Below are 17,166 nucleotides of genomic sequence, written 5' to 3' on the forward strand. Positions count from 1 at the left end.
GCCTGTGAACCTCTTCCCCCACATCCGCCACCAGCCAGGACTCCGGCCTTGCACCCACTTATTTCCTCCCTGACTACTTTTAGCTTCAGAGTTTGGCCGCAAACTGGAACCTGGGCTTGTGGGAGCAAGAGCCCTTCTCCCCCCGCAAGCCCCTGACCCACACCACCTGGGGTCCTGTGAGGGATCAGTTGGCCAGGTGAGAGGGGGAGCCCCATCCCGTGCCCCCTTCATTGGGTCCTCAAGGTCAAGGAGGAGAGAGAGGCAGGACGGGAGGCAGCAGCCTTCAAGGACTTGCACGCCTCCCCAAAAGCTGTGTGACCTTGGGCAAGTCCTGGACCTCTCTGGGCTTCCTGTGGAGATAAATGTACCCCACAGGTTCTGGGTTAAAGGCCAGACCGCTTCCTGAGGTTACAGCTGGTGTCTCGTCTTAGGTGGGGATTATGAGGGTGGCCGGAACCCAGAGGGCTCCCCCTGGGTGTCAGAGTCAGGGGCCAAGGGGCCTTCAGGGTCCCCCTCTCTCTGCCTGACCCCTCCTCCCCCAGAACCAGCTCCATCTTTTCTGGGTTTCTAGGTGACTTGGCTGGCCCCTCTGGATGAGTTCTACTTTAAACCTGCTGCTGCTACTGCCTCTATACTGGGGGGGCTCCCACAGGGGCCCCCAGGCAGGAGCCCCCCCCAGTCAAGCCCTGCGGGGGAGGGGCTGCAGCCCCCACCCATGGCAGTGCCCATGCGCCTTCCGCCGTCGCCGCCCCCCTCCCCGGGCTGCAAGGAACATTTCAGGGCAGGCACCTGCCGAAGCCCTGGCATTGCCGAGCCCCTCGAAACTGCCCCTTGTCTCCGACGCCCTCGGGGTTTCTGACGCCCCTGGACGAAGGACCAACTACCCCTTCGCAGTCTGGAACCTTTCAGGGCCAGGCTCGGGATTGGGCCACGGGGGTCGGCGGCACAGGGCACAGGGGGAGGCGTTCTTCCAGGGCGGCCTCTCGGGGGCCCTGGGTGCACGGGTCCTGCAAAGCGGCGGCCGGCGCCAGGCGTCCCCGGGCACAGGGGCGGGGGCGGGGCGCCCGTCGGCGGGAGGCCCATTAGCTGGCTAAGTGCTCCCAGGGAGGGGGGAGACGCGCCGCTGCGGGAGGGGGGGAGGACGGGCGATGAGGGGGCTGGGAGTGGCGTTTCCTGCACTCAGCTAAGTGCTGCGGAGACGGTGTGGGGGGGTGCTGGGCTCGGCGACCCGCCGTGCCCCCCCTTTGGACCTCCGGGGCACCCCGCACCCCCGCCTCTGCGCAACTTTGGCGAGCTGAGCCGGGCCCGTCCGTTTTCCGGGCGCGCCCTCAACGCCGCGTCCCCCGCCCCCGCGCGCTCCCCGAGCGCTCAGCGCCCGCTCCGCATCCCGAGCGCGCGCGGGGCAGCGCCAGCCCCTGCCCCTGCCCAGGGCCCGGCCGCCGCCGCGCGATGCCCGCCGCGGGCTGCCACCCCCGCCCCGGCCGCCAGGGGGCGCCGGCGCGACTCGGGCGGGGGTGGGGGGGCGGCCCCGCGCCCCGCCCCCGCCCTCGCCCCGCCCCGCCCCGCCGGGCCCCGGGTCGGTCCCGGACAGTCTGGCGGGCGGGCGCTGACGCCGCGGGGCCGGAGCGGCGGCGCGGGAGCTCGCGGACGCAGCAGCGGCGCCGGCGGTCCCCGTCGCGGCTCCGTGGGTCTCCGAGCCGCCCCCGGCCCGGCCATGGCGGGCGCCAGGCCCGGCGTCCACGCGCTGCAGCTGGAGCCGCCCACCGTGGTGGACACCCTGCGGCGCGGGAGTAAGTTCATCAAGTGGGACGAGGTGAGTGCCGGGGTCCCCCCGCGCCCCCCGGCCCCGGCCCCGGCCCCGGCCCCGGCCCCAGCCCGCGGGCGGGACGCCGGGCACCGCGCGCTGCTGCGTGCGTGCGGGGCGCCTCTCCCCAGCGCCGGCCACTCGGGTCCCCGCACGTCCCGGCCCCGGGGAGACCCCGTGTCCCCACCCCGCCCCGCCAGCCCCGCGGCCACGGATCCTGGAAGTTCTCTAGTTTTTCGTTTTGCCTGGGACACTCCGAGCCCCGGTCAACCCCGGACCCCCCGTTTTGACTCGCTCTGTCCACTCCTTCCTGGTCTCTCCCTGCTTTCCCCGGGCCTGGTCCCCCGAGTCCCGCCGGGCGGGCACTGAGGCTCAGCGGCCACGCGCGCGCGGGGGCACCCCGTTCCGGGGGGGAGTGCCCTCCCGGGACCCAGCCTGCCCCGCGCCCCGCGCCCCGCACCCCAACATTCCTCCCCATTCATCACTTTCCCACCCTGTTCTGGCCGCCTCTGCCCCGCCGCCGGCCTGCCCAGGTGGACGCACCAAGTCACCCCCAGCGGAGACTTTGGCTTTCCACCCCCCCCCCAACTTTCTCCACCCTTGGGAAACTTTACTCTCGACTACTCCTTAGCGCTGGGACTTTGAACCCCAATAAATCCGGGCCCCCCTATCTACCTGCCGTGCCCAAGTGCCTCCCAGGTGCCCGGGGCCCCACGCCCCACTCCCGACCGTGCGGGGCCCCCCTTCTCTGCCCCCTGGCCCGTCTTTCCTCTCGGCCTCCCAGGGCCTGTCCGAGCTTCCCCGGCGCTGCTTCCCGGTCAGGCCCCGGCCTGGAAGCACCCGCTCCTTTCCGGCTGGGTGGGGCGGGGCGGGGGCGGGGGAGGGGCGGGGGCGGGGCTGGAGGCAGCAGGTGTGCCACCGAGGGCCCCCCTCCTGCCCCCCTACCCCCTGGGGTCCGGAGGGGCGCCGGGCTGCCCCCTCCGGGCAGGCCGGCCTGAAGGGAAAAGTTTCTCCTTTTCCTTCCAGTGTGATAAACCCAAATAAGGAAGTGGGAGCAGGGAGAGGGACGGGGTGCCTGACCAGAACTGGGGCCGCAGAGCCTGGATCCGGCCTGTCCCCAGGCCAGGACCCCTGGAACCTGTGATGGGGCCAGGCGAGGGGAGCCCTGGGGGCAGCACCTACAAAACTGCCTCTGAGCCCCAAGCATCCTCCAAGGCGCTCCCCCCCCCCTCCTGCCTGTGGGTGGTGTGCACAGTCCCCATTCCCCCCCCCAGGGGAGCTGAATCTAGAGGCCCCAGCTCGGGGTTTGGGGGGTGCTGGGTGCACCTCCAGCCCACTCTCCCACCACCTCAGGCGGGCCGAACCCAGGGCCCTTGGAAGGGCAGGGGAGAAGATATGCCAGGGACAGTGTTGACCCCAGATAGCAGTGGCAGTTGAGAGAGCTGCCAAGGTCCTGGGGCCAAGTGTGCCCCCCCCCTCCAGGGAGGACCCCGCCTGGCTGGCCGCTGCTCCCGCGTTGCTGGGGTGTCCTGGGAGCTTGCCAGGCCAAGCCCTTCTTGGAAAATGGGGCAGCGTGCCTTCGGCGCAGAGCTGGGGGGTGGGGGTAGCCTCACTGACCGCCCTGGGGCGGCATGGGCCCTGGAGGCACTCCGTCTGTGTTCTTGGGGAGGGTGGGCCATGAGGCTGGGGTACAGCGAGATTCAGGATGAGGGACTTGGACCAGTTGTCAGTTGCACCTGGACGCCGAGGGACTTGGGGAGGCCCAGGGGGTCGCACTGGGAAGCCCTTGCTTTGCTTTTCCGTTTGTTTGGGGGCCACACCCATATCACTTCGGGTCCACTCTCAGCTCAGTGCTCAGGGGTCACTCCCTGCGTCCAGTTTGCTCTCTGGCCCAGGAAAGCTGCTCTCTTCCCATAAGCCTCCCCTGGGGCCGGGGGGGCTCTCAGACCTTCTGGGGTAACCGAGCCCCAGCGCTGGGGCCTGGGAGGCCTCCCCAAGGAGGTGGGTCAGATTGCTGGTGTCAGGAAGAGTGTGAAGGGCCGCGATGGGGGGGCTGGAGGAGGAAAGGGGAGTCGCAGCCCCATGGTCTGTCCTGCTGGAACCCTGGGACTCCAGCGGCAGGAGGGGGGCTACGTTGGGGTGCAGGGCCAGTGTCTCTAGGGACCTTGCTGGGCCTCAGCCCTCACACCTGGCCATTCCCAGGAGGCCTCCAGTCGGAACCTGGTGACCCTTCGTGTGGACAGCAATGGCTTCTTCCTGTACTGGACAGGGCCCAACATGGTAAGGGCCATGGCTGGTGCCCAACACCCCCAGACTCCTTCCCCTGCCCGTGGGGTGGGGCCTGGCCGCTGACCGACCTCCCCTCCCCGAGGCTCCCCAGACAGGAATGCTAAGGGTGGGTCTGCGGCTAAGGGTAGGGGCTCTGATTGCCGCGGGCACCTGGTCTCCCCAGGAGGTGGACACGCTGGACATCAGCTCCATCAGGGACACGCGCACAGGACGCTACGCCCGCCTGCCCAAGGTGAGTGAAAGGACGGGGGTGCGGTGAGGAGACGGGGGGAGGGGTGGAGGGCGGGAGGTGCCTGGGGACGCCCACCCTACCCTGCGCTCTGTCTGTTCAGGACCCCAAGATTCGGGAGGTGCTGGGCTTTGGGGGCCCTGACGCCCGGCTCGAGGAGAAGCTGATGACCGTGGTGGCCGGGCCTGACCCGGTGAACACCACGTTCCTGAACTTCATGGCCGTGCAGGAAGACACCGCCAAGGTGGGCCGAGAGTTAGGTGTGGGGGTGTGTTGGGGGGGCATTCCGAGGCTGCCCTGCCCGCCTCAGCCCCGGGGTCAGCCCTAGACCTGAGCAGAAGAAGGGAATGTGGGGTGTGCTGGGACATCCCAGCCCCCCCTAACCCCCTTGCCCCGTTGCCCCCTCACCATCCCCCCAACTCGGACCCCACAGGTCTGGACTGAGGAGCTCTTCAAGCTGGCGATGAACATCCTGGCCCAGAACGCCTCCCGGAACACCTTCCTGCGCAAGGCGTAAGGCCCGGGCCCAGGATCGGGTCGGGTTGGGAACGGGTGGGGGTGGGGAGGGGCGACCCGGGAACCTGTTCCGGGGTATGACCCCACCCCTGTCTCCCCAGATACACAAAGTTGAAGCTGCAAGTGAACCAGGACGGGCGGATTCCGGTCAAGAAGTGTGCACCCCCACCCCACCCCACCCCTGCCATAGGCCCAGGCCCCTCACCTGCCTCCTGCTCCATCCCTGCCAGGGGCCCAGGCCCCGCACCCACCCCCCACCCTGCCAGGGGCCTCGGGCCCTCACCCCTCTCCTATCCTGCAGCATTCTGAAGATGTTCTCAGCAGACAAGAAGCGTGTGGAGACGGCGCTGGAGTCCTGTGGCCTCAAATTCAACCGGGTGCGTGTGTGGGCTTGGCACGGGGGGTTTGGGGTAGGGGGGCGAGGATGTGGGCCAGCCCTGGGCGCTCACCCGGCCCTCCCCGGTCCCCCAGAGCGAGTCCATTCGGCCAGACGAGTTTTCCCTGGAGATCTTCGAGCGGTTCCTGAACAAGCTGTGCCTGAGGCCAGACATAGACAAGATCCTGTTGGAGATGTAAGAGCACAGCTGGGCCGGGGGGCGTTGTGGCGGGCTGCGGCTGAGATGGGGACCTGGGTCTGGAATCACCAGGCGACCAGCCGAGGTCACCTCCCCCTCGGGCCCTGTCAGCTCTGCTGGAGCTGGACGCCACCCTCCCCGCCCCCAGGGCTCCCGCCTGACTCGACTCCCCGTCCCTCCGCAGAGGGGCCAAGGGCAAGCCGTACCTGACGCTGGAGCAGCTGATGGATTTCATCAACCAGAAGCAGCGGGACCCGAGGCTCAACGAGGTGCTGTACCCGCCGCTGCGGCCCTCGCAGGCCCGGCTGCTCATCGAGAAGTACGAGCCCAACCAGCAGTTCCTGGAGCGGGGTGAGTGCCGGCGAGGGGTGGGGTGGGCGGCAGGGCTGGGGGGCGGGGACTCGCACCAGACTGCTGACCCCACTGACCCCCCCCAGACCAGATGTCCATGGAGGGCTTCAGCCGCTACCTGGCAGGGGAGGAGAACGGCATCCTGCCCCTGGAGGCGCTGGACCTGAGCGCCGACATGACCCAGCCGCTGAGCGCCTACTTCATCAACTCCTCGCACAACACCTACCTCACGGGTGAGTGGGGGGCGCCAGCACAGGGGACCCTCTAGAGTGTCTTTTTTCTTTTTTGTGTCTTTTGTGTCACGCCCAGCGGTGCTCGGGTATCACGCCTAGCAGGGCTCAGGGAACCGTCAGGGATGCAGAAATGGAGCCCGGGTCAGCTGGTGCAGGCAGACTTCCTCCCTGCCGTACCAGCCTCCGGCCCTGGGGTCCCTTCTTTGACCGGGCTTTGGTGCCCTTCCGCAGGGGGCGGGCCGAGGGGGCAAAAGCGTTTTTGCTTTGCCTGTGGCAGCCCCAGGTGAAGTCCCCAGTCCCCATCATCGTCCTGAGCCCTGTGCTGGGGGCAGCCCCCAGGACCGCTGGGTGTGACCCCACAAGAGAAACGTACAGAAAGGAAGGAGTGGCCGAGGCTGGGACGGGGCGGGGGAGAGTGAGGCCCTGTGACCAGGGTCACCTTGGGGAGGAATGTGGGGGTGGGGCCAGTGCCCCCCTGCCCTGCCCAGGGGGAGTTTGGGAGGAGCAGGCTGGCCTGTTTCCAGCGAGATGGGCTGGGAGGTGGGGGTCCCTGGGGCCCAGGCCAGAGGGGATGGGGTTGATGCAGGCCGGACTGGACCAGCCCAGGGTGTGTGTGTATGGGGGGTGGTGTGCTTCGACTCCGCCCTGGGACTCCCTGGCGGTGCTGGCTCACAGTGGGTTCATTGCCAAGACTGGGAGGTTCGGGCTGGGCTGGGGCCGGAGGAGCCAGCCAGCAGGCGGCCTGGGTGACTGAGCCTCGCCCGCAGCGGGGCAGCTGACCGGGACGTCGTCGGTGGAGATGTACCGGCAGGCGCTGCTGTGGGGCTGCCGCTGCGTAGAGCTGGACGTGTGGAAGGGGCGGCCGCCCGAGGACGAGCCCTTCATCACCCACGGCTTCACCATGACCACCGAGGTGCCCCTGCGGGACGTGCTGGAGGCCATCGCCGAGACGGCTTTCAAGACCTCGCCCTACCCCGTCATCCTGTCCTTCGAGAACCACGTGGACTCGTGAGTGTGCCCCCTCCCCCCCTGCAGTCCCTCACCTGGGGTGACCCCCGCCCCCATGACCTCTGACCTCTGGCTCGGACCCCGCAGGGCCAAGCAGCAGGCTAAGATGGCCGAGTACTGCCGCTCCATCTTCGGGGACGCCCTGCTCATCGACCCGCTGGACAAGTACCCGGTATGGGGCCGCGGAGCCAGGGGTGGGGTGGGGGGCACGGGGTGAGGGCGCCCTCGCAGGCTCTGACCTGCCTGCGCCCACCAGCTGGCCCCGGGCGTGCCCCTGCCCAGCCCCCAGGACCTGATGGGCCGCATCCTGGTGAAGAACAAGAAACGGCACCAGCCCAGCAGCGGCGTCCCCGGAAGCTCCGTGCGCAAACGGCCGCTGGAACAGAGCAACTCGGCCCTGAGCGAGAGCTCCGCCGCCACCGAGCCCTCCTCGCCCCAGCTCGGTATGCCTGCCCCTCCTGCCCAGCCAGCGGGGGACCCCTGACCTCTGACCCTTGACACCGGTGCCCCTTGCCGAGAGCCACCCTAGTTGGAATTTCCTCTGTCCGGCTCCTGAGCCCTCGACCTTGACCTCCCCCCTCGCGGAGCCCCTCCCCGCAGCCGGGTCAGCATCTGACCTCTGACCTCAGGGGACCACTGCCGAGTGGGGCCTGAGCCTTAGACCTCTGACCCCTGCTTTGAGTTTCCCAGAGTCATCCAACTGGAAATGGTTTTCACTAAGCCTTGATCTCCTCGCTTTGTTAGTACCCCCCAATCTGACCCCTGACCCGGAACCCCACGTTTGTCCCCACTGTCATTGTGCTGTGGCACCACCTCCCCGTTCTTGTGGCTTATGCCCTGAGACTCTCTGATTCCCTTCCTGGCAGAACTTTGCACCCTGACTCTTTAAAAATGTTTTACTTTGGCTTTTTGGGTCACGCCCGTGGATGCTCAGGGGTTTCTCCTGGCACTGCACTCAGGAATTACTCCTCGTGGTGCTTGGGGGACCCTACAGGATGCTGGAGATTGAACCTGGGTCGGCTGCAACCAGGGCAAACACCCTCCCCGCTGTACTATCGCTTTGGCCCCTGCACCCTCACTCTTGACCTATGACCCCAACGGCCAATGACTTAAGATGTTTAGCTGTGACCTCTCACCTCAACCTTCACCATACTGACCTAAGGGTACCCCTCAACCTCCTCCCTACACACACACACACACACACACACACACACACACACACACACACTCCACCTTCACTGGCCCCTGCCCGAGTGCCATGACCCCTGACCCCTGACTCCGCGGCTGTCTGCTCCAGGGTCTCCCAGCTCCGACAGCTGCACAGGCCTGAGCAACGGCGAGGAGGCCGCCCTGGAGAAGCCCAGCCTGGAGCTGCGGAAGTCTCTGGGCGAGGACGGGCCAGCGCCGGGCCCCGAAGCTCCCGGACCCAATGACCGGGAGGATGAGGAGGAAGATGAGGAAGAGGACGAGCAGACGGACCTCAAAAAGCCAACCACAGATGAGGTCAGCCCCGGGGCTGGGAGTCGGGGGGCCTTTCCCTGTGTTTGTCTGCTGCCTGAGGGACCCCCGAGACACACAGTGGGCAGGGGGCGGTCGGAGAGGAGTTAGACTTGAGGAGTGGGACCCTGGGGTCCGGGCAGAGGGGTGCGCATGGGGACCCTGAGGTGCACAGGTTGGGAGGTCAGAGCCAGTGGCCAAGGCAGCACCCTGGGACCCCCGGGAGAAAGCGGGGCTCCGTGCGGGAATTGGGGTCCTCCACAGGCAGAGGCTGACCTGGGGGTCCGGTGCGGCATATCAGCATTGGGGGTCGGGGGTCCAGGAGACATAGGGGTCTCGGGGAAAAGATGGGGACAGATGGGCTGGGGCAGGAAGAGGGTCAGCGCGGGGTGCGGTGCGGGACACTGCTGACTTCTCGGGGGCCACAGGGCACCGCCAGCAGCGAGGTCAATGCCACAGAAGAGATGTCCACGCTGGTCAACTACGTCGAGCCCGTCAAGTTCAAGTCCTTCGAGGCTGCTCGGAGTGAGTGGGCTGCTGGGGGCCGGGGTGGGGGAGGGGAAGGGACAGCAGCGGCCCCGCCTGGCCTCACACGCTCCTGGGTCCCCTCCAGAGAGGAACAAGTGCTTCGAGATGTCGTCCTTCGTGGAGACCAAGGCCATGGAGCAGCTGACCAAGAGCCCCATGGAGTTTGTGGAGTATCCTTCCCGGGTGCAGCCGCGGGGTGCTCAGGGCGGCACCCCACCATCCCCACTGCCAGGGCGCCCCACTGTCCCCCCTGCCCATGGCCGGTCTGGGGAGTAGCCCTTCCGGGCGCCCCGCTGATCCTCACCGCCAGCCAGCCCCTGGGCTGGGTCGGGTGGCCTGGGCTTCAGGAGAGGGGTGACGGGTGTCAAACTGCCCCGCGTGGCCCTGACCTCTGGCTCAGATACAACAAGCAGCAGCTGAGCCGCATCTACCCCAAGGGCACCCGCGTGGACTCCTCCAACTACATGCCGCAGCTCTTCTGGAACGTGGGCTGCCAGCTGGTGGCACTCAACTTCCAGACTCTGGGTGAGCCCCCGTGACCCCTGCCTGGGCCCCCACTGCCGCCACACCCGGACCTGCTGGGCCCTGCCTTGGCTGATCCAACTCCTTCCCCTCCTGGTTCTTTCGGGTTTTTTTTATTTTCTTTGGCTTTTTGGGTCACACCCAGCCGATGCTCAGGGGTTACTCCTGGCTCTGCACTCAGAAATCACTCCTGGTGGTGCTCAGGGGACCATATGGGATGCTGGGAATCGAACCTGGGTCGGCCACATGCAAGGCAAACGCCCTACCCGCTGTGCCATCACTCCAGCCCCTGGTTTTGGTGTTGGAGCCACACCTGGCGATGCTCAGGGCTCACTCCTGGCTCTGTGCTCAGGGGAACATCTGGGGTGCCCGGGATTGAACCCGGGTCAGCCGTGTGCAAGGCAAGTGCCCTACCCGCTGTACTATCACTCCAGGACACCCCCTTGTTTGCCCGAATCCAGACTCCTGGTGCCATCAGAACGCCTGCACCTGGGGCTCCCTCTGCCCTGTCCTCCCCCATGGAATCTTGCCCTGTGTCGCCACCAGATGTGCCAATGCAGCTCAACGCCGGCGTGTTCGAGTACAACGGGCGCAGCGGCTACCTGCTGAAGCCCGAGTTCATGCGGCGGCCCGACAAGTCCTTCGACCCCTTCACTGAGGTCATCGTGGATGGCATCGTGGCCAATGCCTTGCGGGTCAAGGTGGACACAGGGAGGGCCTGGGGCCAGGCTTTGGGGAGGGGGGCAGCCTGAGCGCCGACTCACTTCCTGCCATCCACAGGTGATTTCGGGGCAGTTCCTGTCCGACCGCAAGGTGGGCATCTACGTGGAGGTGGACATGTTCGGGCTCCCCGTGGACACCCGGCGCAAGTACCGTACCCGGACCTCCCAGGGCAACTCCTTCAACCCTGTGTGGGACGAGGAGCCCTTCGACTTCCCCAAGGTGAGCCCGAGCCTCGCGCGCTCCTGGGAGGTGGGTGCTGGGGCTCCCCAGAACGGCAGGTGTCGGCCAGGCATCACTTTGGGATGAGAAGAGAGGAGGGGCTGGAACAATAGCACATCGGGTAGGGCGTTTGCCTTGCACGTGGCTGACCTGGGTTCGATTCCCAGCATCCCATAGAGTCGCCCGAGTACTACCAGGAGTAATTCCTGAGTGCAGAGCCAGGAGGAACCCCTGAGCTGAGCATCGCTGGGTGTGACCCAAAAAGCAAAAAAAAAAAAAAAAAAAAGAGAGGAAAGGGGCAGCTGCAGGGGTCCCAGGGCCCCCAGGGGTGCTCGCTCTCTGGCTCAGACCCCTCTGCTCCCAGCCGGGGTGGAATCTGAGCTCGTTCTGTGCTTTCTTTTTGTTCTTCGCTTTCTTTTCCTTTTTGGACACACCCAAGGATGTTTGGGGGTACCATGCCATGTTGGGCATCAGACCTGGGGCTCCCACACACTCAAGCCCTTTGAATCCTTTCTCCAGCTCCCCCATGCCACAGTTTTAGAGGTGGCGTGAGCTGCGCAGGCCCACAGTCAAGGCCTGGGCCCGCTATTGGCTGAATGACCGCGGGTCAGAGGGTGACCACTGGCATGGCCAGCCCTGTGACTCTGTGCCTGCTGGCCCCCAGGTGGTATTGCCCACGCTGGCCTCACTGCGCATTGCGGCCTTTGAGGAGGGCGGCCGGTTTGTCGGGCACCGCATCCTGCCCGTGTCTGCCATCCGCTCAGGTACCTGGTGGCAGGGAGGGGGCGGTGGCGGTCAGCGCGTGTCCCCCGGCGGGGTCCAACCCTGGGCTGGTGCTCCCGTGCAGGGTACCACTACATCTGCCTGCGGAACGAGGCCAACCAGCCGCTCTGCCTGCCCGCCCTGCTCATCTACACCGAAGCCTCCGACTACATCCCCGACGACCACCAGGGTGAGGGGCACCTCGGCCAGGGGGGGCTATACCGGGGCACCCCATTCGGGGGAAAACTGATGCCTCCCAGGATGAGGTTCTGGGATGCCGGGGAGACTCCACCGCTCGTGGGCGGCTGTGTCTCTGGTATCCAGTGCCCGAGACCCTCACCCTCTGCTGCCCCCCAGACTACGCCGAGGCCTTGATCAACCCCATCAAGCACGTGAGCCTGATGGACCAGAGGGCCACGAAACTGGCCGCCCTCATCGGGGAGTGTGAGGTGAGCCGGGCAGGCAGGGGGCTGGCTGGGTGACCCCTCCCGTTCGCCATGGTGGGTGGCCTCTGGTCCCAAGGACAGCCGGGAGCACCCAGACCCCTTTCTGGATTCTTGGTAATGCCCAACTGAAGCCAAGTGACTGAGTTCCAGCCGCAGTGGCTCGAGGCCGCTCCTGGCTGGGGCCTGGGGTCACGCTTTGCTTAGGAGGTGAAACCACCGTTTTTGCATATGAGAGGCCAGCCCGCAGATCCGGGCTGGAATTCCTCCAGCCTAGCGGGATGGCCACGTGCAGCAGGGGCGGTGAGACAGGTGCAGGCCACGGAGCCCTTTCCAATGTGGAGGTCCGAGCGCTGGGCCCGAGGGGGCTGTGTGGCTTCCATGGCGCAGGGGCGGGGCCCGCCCAGCGCCCGGCTGGGCCGAGTCCCCTGGGACTTGGCAGTGGGAGCTGTTAGCGGGTGAGGCTGGAGCCCACTCTGCGGTCACTTCCTCGGTGATTTAATCAGGAGCTAAGCAACCAGGGAGAGGAGCAGCTGCGGGCAAGGGTGGAGAGAGCCTCGGAACAGGGAGGGAACTTGGGGCCGAGCCAGGCCTTCCCGGAACAATCTGGAAGTTCCTGAGCGCTGGCGATGGGTCCTGGGTCCTGGGTCCTGGGTCCTGGTGATGGGGCTTGGAAAAGCTTTCACAGGGCTCCTCGGTCAGATACTGCAACGCGCCCCAGGCAAGGTGGGCCCCGGGAGGCCACTAAGCAGAGCTGGGGGGGGGGGGCGGCCACAGCTGTGTGCAAAGAGCGTTCGCCTCCCCCCTCCAGGCCCAGGCTGGTCCCGATACCTGCCAGGAGACCCAGTGTCCGCAGCCTGGGGCCCAGCTGGCTGCCAACCCCACACACAGCCCCCTGGAGTCCTCCCCGCGCTGGCCCCCGGGCCCTGCCACCTCCCCCACCAGCCCGTCCCTCAGCAGCCCAGGTAAGAGGGGCCCCGGGGGGCTGGGGGTGCAGGCCAGGTGGTCGGCTCCCCAGCTCAGCCCTGCGCTTGTTCTCCAGGGCAGCGAGATGACCTCATCGCCAGCATCCTCTCAGGTAGGGGCGGGGCCTCGGGGCGGGGCTTCGGCGGGTGGGTGTGGCCCGGTTCGGCCCCGCCCCTCCTGACCACCTGCACCGGCTTGCCCAGAGGTGGCCCCGGTCCCGCTGGATGAGCTCCGTGGCCACAAGAGTCTGGTGAAACTGCGGAGCCGGCAGGAGCGAGACCTGCGGGAGCTGCTGAAGAAGCACCAGCGGAAGGCGGTGGCGCTCACGCGGCGGCTGCTAGATGGCCTGGCCCAGGCCCGGCCCCGGGGGAGCGGACCGTGAGTGCCCACCAGCCCACCGTGTGCACGGGAGGGCGGGAGGGGTGGCAGCGTCCCGAGGGCTCGGTGCCAGGAAGACGGAGGAGGCTTCCGCTTCTCTGCCCCGGGAGAGGTGCCTCTTGTTGACTTTTGATTTGGGGGAACCACACCTGACTCTGCACCTGGGAATTTCTCCTGGCGGTGCTCAGGGGACCATATGGGATGCTGGGATCGAACCCCGGGTGGGCTGCGTGCAAGGCAAACGCACTGCCTGCTGTACTGTCACTCTGGCCAGTCTTGTTGACTTTTTTCTTTTTTTTTTTTTTGCTTTTTGGGTCACGCCTGGTGATGCACAGGGGTTACTCCTGGCTCTGCACTCAGGAATTACTCCTGGCCGGTGCTCAGGGGACCATATGGGATGCTGGATATGGGATGCTGGGAATCGAACCCGGGTCAGCCGTGTGCAAGGCAAACGCCCTCCTGCTGTGCTATCGCTCCAGCCCCCTTGTTGACTTTTTAATATTGTGTTTTGAGGTCACGACTGATAGTACCAGGCTGTTCTTGACTCAGTGCTCAGGAGTCGATCCTGGCCAGTGCTCCAGAGCCTCATGTTGCCCGGGTCAGGGGTCCGAGCTCCCTCACGCAGAGCATGCTTTTCAGCCCACAGAGGCATGGCTCCAGCCCAGATGGTTTTTGTTTCAAATTTAATTTTTGCAGTGATGGGAATCGAACCCAGGGCCGCCTCCATCTGAGGCAGGAGTGTCACAGCTGAGCCCCACCCCGGGGCTGGACTGGTGCCTCCTTTGTTTTTGTTTTGCTTTGGGTGGGGGAGGGCACAGACAGCAATGCTCAGGGCTTACTCTTGGCTCTGCACTCAGGGATCACTCCTCTAGCAGTGCTCAGGGGACCATATGGAATGCCGGGGATCAAACCCAGGTCGGCCGCGTGCAAAACCAGCATCTTACCTGCTGTGCTATCACTCTGGCCCTTGATGCCTCTTTTTCAGTTCCTGTGAGGAGCCCATATATTTTTTTTTTTTGCTTTTTTTGGGGTCACACCCGGCAATACACGGGGGTTACTCCTGGCTCTTCACTCCTTCACTCAGGAATTACTCTTGGCAGTGCTGGGGGACCATATGGGATGCTGGGAATAGAACCCTGGTCAGCCGCGTGCAAGGCAAACGCCCTACCCGCTGTGCTATCACTCCAGCCCCGAGCCCATATTTGAACCCAGAGCAGTTGGCATCATTTGCTCCATCTTTTATTTTTTTTTGGCTTGTTCTGGGGCCACACTCAGCGGTGCTCAGGGCATCACCTCTTGTGGGGCTCAGGGAACCATAACTAGTGCCGGGGATCGAACCCGGGTCGGCTGCGTGCAAGACCAGCGCTGTATCTACTGTACTAGCATGCTCCGTCATTCCTGCCTCATGCTCCATCGTTTCATGGACCGAACGGGCACCTCCGTGGCATAGCGGCCCCCTGCCTCGCCCTGCCCCTGCTCACCGGAGGCTTCTCCCCACAGAGGGGGCGAGTCGGAGAAGGGGGAGGAGGAAGAGATGAAGCGGTACCAGGAGTTCCAGAGGAAACAGGTTCAGAGCCTCCTGGAGCTGCGCGAGGCGCAGGCGGACACGGAGGCCGAGCGGAGGCAGGAGCACCTGAGACAGGTGCGTCCCGTGTCCGTGGGTGCGGGGCTGGCCCGGCGTCAGCCCGGCCTCATGGCTCTGTGTGTGCAGGCGCAGCAGCGGCTCCGGGAGATCGTCTGTGACGCGCACCTCACCCAGCTCAAGAAGCTCAAGGAGACCAACGACAGGTGAAGGCGCGGGCCTCCCGCGGGTGAGGCCGGCAGGTGAAGGCCCGGAGCTCACATGACCTCCGCCTTGACCTCTCTGCCCCCTGACCTCCCCCTGAACCCCCGCAGGGAGAAGAAGGAACTGCAGAAGATTCTGGATAGGAAACGCCACAACAGCATCTCCGAGGCCAAGAATAGGGAGAAGAACAAGAAGGAGGCGTAAGGCCCGGGAGCTATGCCCCCCGCCCGGTGGGGGTGGGAGGGTTGCGGTTGGGGCTGGGAGCCCCCCTGAACCATCCCCTTCCCCCCTTGCAGGGAGTTGACCGAGATCAACCGCCGACACATCACCGAGTCGGTCAACTCCATCCGCAGGGTGAGTGGGGCCCCACGGCCACCCGCATCCCCTCTCCCGCCATCACCCCGCCTCCCACTCTCCCTACCTGGCCTGGGACCGTGTCCCCGAGAGGAGCTTCTAGAGTCTTCCCTCGGGACCGCACCTACCCCTCTCACCCACATCGTCCCCGAAGCCAACCCAAGTGCCGGCGTCTGGGCCTGGCACGCTGGCTGCAGGGCCACCTCAGGGTCACCCTGGCCACGTCTCTCCCGGGGCTGCCCAGGGCCTGACCTCTCCCATAGAGGCCCTGAGCGGAGGCCTTGTCCCCTGCAGCTGGAGGAGGCCCAGAAGCAGCGTCACGAGCGACTCCTGTCCGGCCAGCAGCAAGTGCTCCAGCAGCTAACAGAGGAGGAGCCCAAGGTGGGCCGGCAGGGACCCCTGGCAGAGGGGGCGGTGGGGCGCTGGGGACCAGGAGCCAGCTGGCCGCTGACGCTGTCCCCTCTTGTAGCTGCAGGCCCAGCTGGCCCAGGAGTGCCAGGAGCTTCGGGCACGGCTGCCCCAGGAGATCCGCCGGAGCCTGCTGGGCGAACCGCCCGAGGGGCTGGGGGCCGGGCAGCGGGTGGCCTGTGCCAGCAATGGTCACGCGCCCGGGAGCAGCGGGCACCTGTCCGGCGCCGACTCGGAGAGCCAGGAGGAGAACACGCAGCTCTGAGCCGACTAGCAGGAGGTGGCCAGGGTGGGCTCTGGGGGAGGGCAGGACGCTAAGACACTAATGCTCGGGGGGGATTTTTTTTTTAACTTTCTATTATTAGAAATTTTTTATTTTTTTAAATACACTAATGCCGTTCCTTCCCCCATCCGGGGAGCTGGGTTCATCCCCAGCTCCCCTTCCTGCCCTCAATTCTGGGAGAAGAGCTGAGTCACGGGGCTTTGCCCCGGGGTCAGTCCTCATTGCCCAGGGGTCCCTGCGAGCTCTGGGAAGCAGCGGGGCTCTCTATTCTTTTTTTTTTTTTTTTTTTACGTGAATAAAATAGACATGAGGGACCCTGTGTGCAGCGTGGTTTGGGTGGGGCAGGGCTCGGGGCCTTCTGCTGTCGCTGGGGCCTCATCTTGAAATGGGCCTGTGGGTACCGAGGTGGCGACCTGGGCCTGGGGGAGGTGCTGCTGGCTGAATCTGTGACCCGCAAGGGCATCCGCAGTCTCCCCAGTAGCCTCGCCACCGCATCCGAGGCCCCTGCCTCCCCAGGCTCTCTGTCACCCTGCCCTCAAGGCTGTCACCACTCATGTCCCCATTACTTTCTCCCTCCCGGGTCTTCCGTCCCCTCCCCTCACGGAGCTCAGGCCACCGTTTCAGGAAGCCCTCCCTGCCCCCCCTTCCTGTTGCCTGATATGGCCCAAGCACCAGCATCTTCCGCCAAGGCTGCTGGGCCCCACGCAGGCGCCGATGGGCTGCAGGGGGCCACCTCGCCCTTGGCGACAGGTGGGCAGTGAGTGGGTTTGGCAGCGGCCCTGGGGGGAAAGGAAGCCGAGAGCCACCCCTTTCCAGGGTTGGGTGACCCGGCGTCATCCCCTCTCCCCTGTAAAGGAGCTGTCGTTCCTGTTTTACAGGTGAGGAAACTGAGGCCCAGGACGGGAGTGCCCAGTGCCAGGCCACAGCTAAGTCGAAGACGTCCCAACCTGGAGGCAGGCCTGGCTCGGACCCTCTGGTGGACGCTGCCCCCGCTGCCAGGGCCGGCCGCAGGCAGCCTGGCACTCCAAGGCCTCTCCCCGCTTCCTGGCGATTCCCCGGCTGACGCGGGCCCCTCCAGAGGAAGACCTCTTATCCGGCTCATCTCCTGCCCATGGAGTGTTTTCTTTGTTCCAGATGGGTGGAGAGGCCAGAGAAACGGCTTGCCCAGACTCGGAGGGCTCAGCCAGCTCCTGAGGTCCAGTCTGATTCCAGCCCCCCAAGTGCCCCTCTCTGCTGGGTTTCCGGACCCCTCAGCAGCTCCCGTTTTCCTGATTCCCACACAGAAACACTAC

The 17,166-nt window shown here is 65.9% G+C and overlaps 1 protein-coding gene across 3 annotated transcripts; it reads left to right on the forward strand.

Annotated features, from left to right (window-relative positions):
• Positions 1-1,568: 1,568 nt before the first annotated feature.
• Positions 1,569-16,905, forward strand: PLCB3 (phospholipase C beta 3). 3 transcript variants are annotated; one of them, XM_056131696.1, is made up of 32 exons: positions 1,569-1,813; positions 4,007-4,084; positions 4,257-4,325; positions 4,426-4,566; positions 4,756-4,835; positions 4,940-4,993; positions 5,140-5,215; positions 5,310-5,410; positions 5,598-5,764; positions 5,851-5,997; positions 6,765-7,005; positions 7,093-7,177; positions 7,262-7,448; positions 8,303-8,508; positions 8,931-9,027; positions 9,116-9,200; positions 9,431-9,555; positions 10,099-10,253; positions 10,333-10,494; positions 11,159-11,258; positions 11,342-11,446; positions 11,614-11,705; positions 12,511-12,664; positions 12,742-12,777; positions 12,869-13,043; positions 14,544-14,685; positions 14,755-14,831; positions 14,940-15,029; positions 15,126-15,183; positions 15,478-15,564; positions 15,653-15,880; positions 16,753-16,905. In XM_056131696.1, exons 1-31 carry the CDS (start codon positions 1,715-1,717, stop codon positions 15,854-15,856), a joined length of 3,675 nt encoding a protein of 1,224 aa, XP_055987671.1. In that variant the 5' UTR covers positions 1,569-1,714; the 3' UTR covers positions 15,857-15,880; positions 16,753-16,905. The 3 variants fall into 3 exon arrangements, with proteins under 3 accessions (XP_055987671.1, XP_055987672.1, XP_055987670.1); XM_056131697.1 differs by having other exon boundaries at positions 15,653-15,871; XM_056131695.1 differs by lacking the exon at positions 16,753-16,905 and having other exon boundaries at positions 15,653-15,946.
• The last annotated feature ends 261 nt before the right edge of the window (positions 16,906-17,166 follow it).

The sequence above is a fragment of the Sorex fumeus genome, unplaced genomic scaffold (genome assembly GCF_029834395.1).
Source record: "Sorex fumeus unplaced genomic scaffold, SorFum_2.1 ptg000093l, whole genome shotgun sequence".
Taxonomy (NCBI): Eukaryota; Metazoa; Chordata; class Mammalia; order Eulipotyphla; family Soricidae; genus Sorex; species Sorex fumeus.

What these genes read in the sequence shown, in the direction of transcription:
- PLCB3 (XM_056131696.1), top strand. Translation starts at nt 1,715, where the DNA reads ATGGCGGGCGCCAGGCCCGGCGTCCACGCGCTGCAGCTGGAGCCGCCC. An exon ending in GACAAGATCCTGTTGGAGAT is followed by an intron (nt 5,411 to 5,597) that starts GTAAGAGCACAG and finishes GTCCCTCCGCAG; the next exon opens with AGGGGCCAAGGGCAAGCCGT. An exon ending in TAACAGAGGAGGAGCCCAAG is followed by an intron (nt 15,565 to 15,652) that starts GTGGGCCGGCAG and finishes CCCCTCTTGTAG; the next exon opens with CTGCAGGCCCAGCTGGCCCA.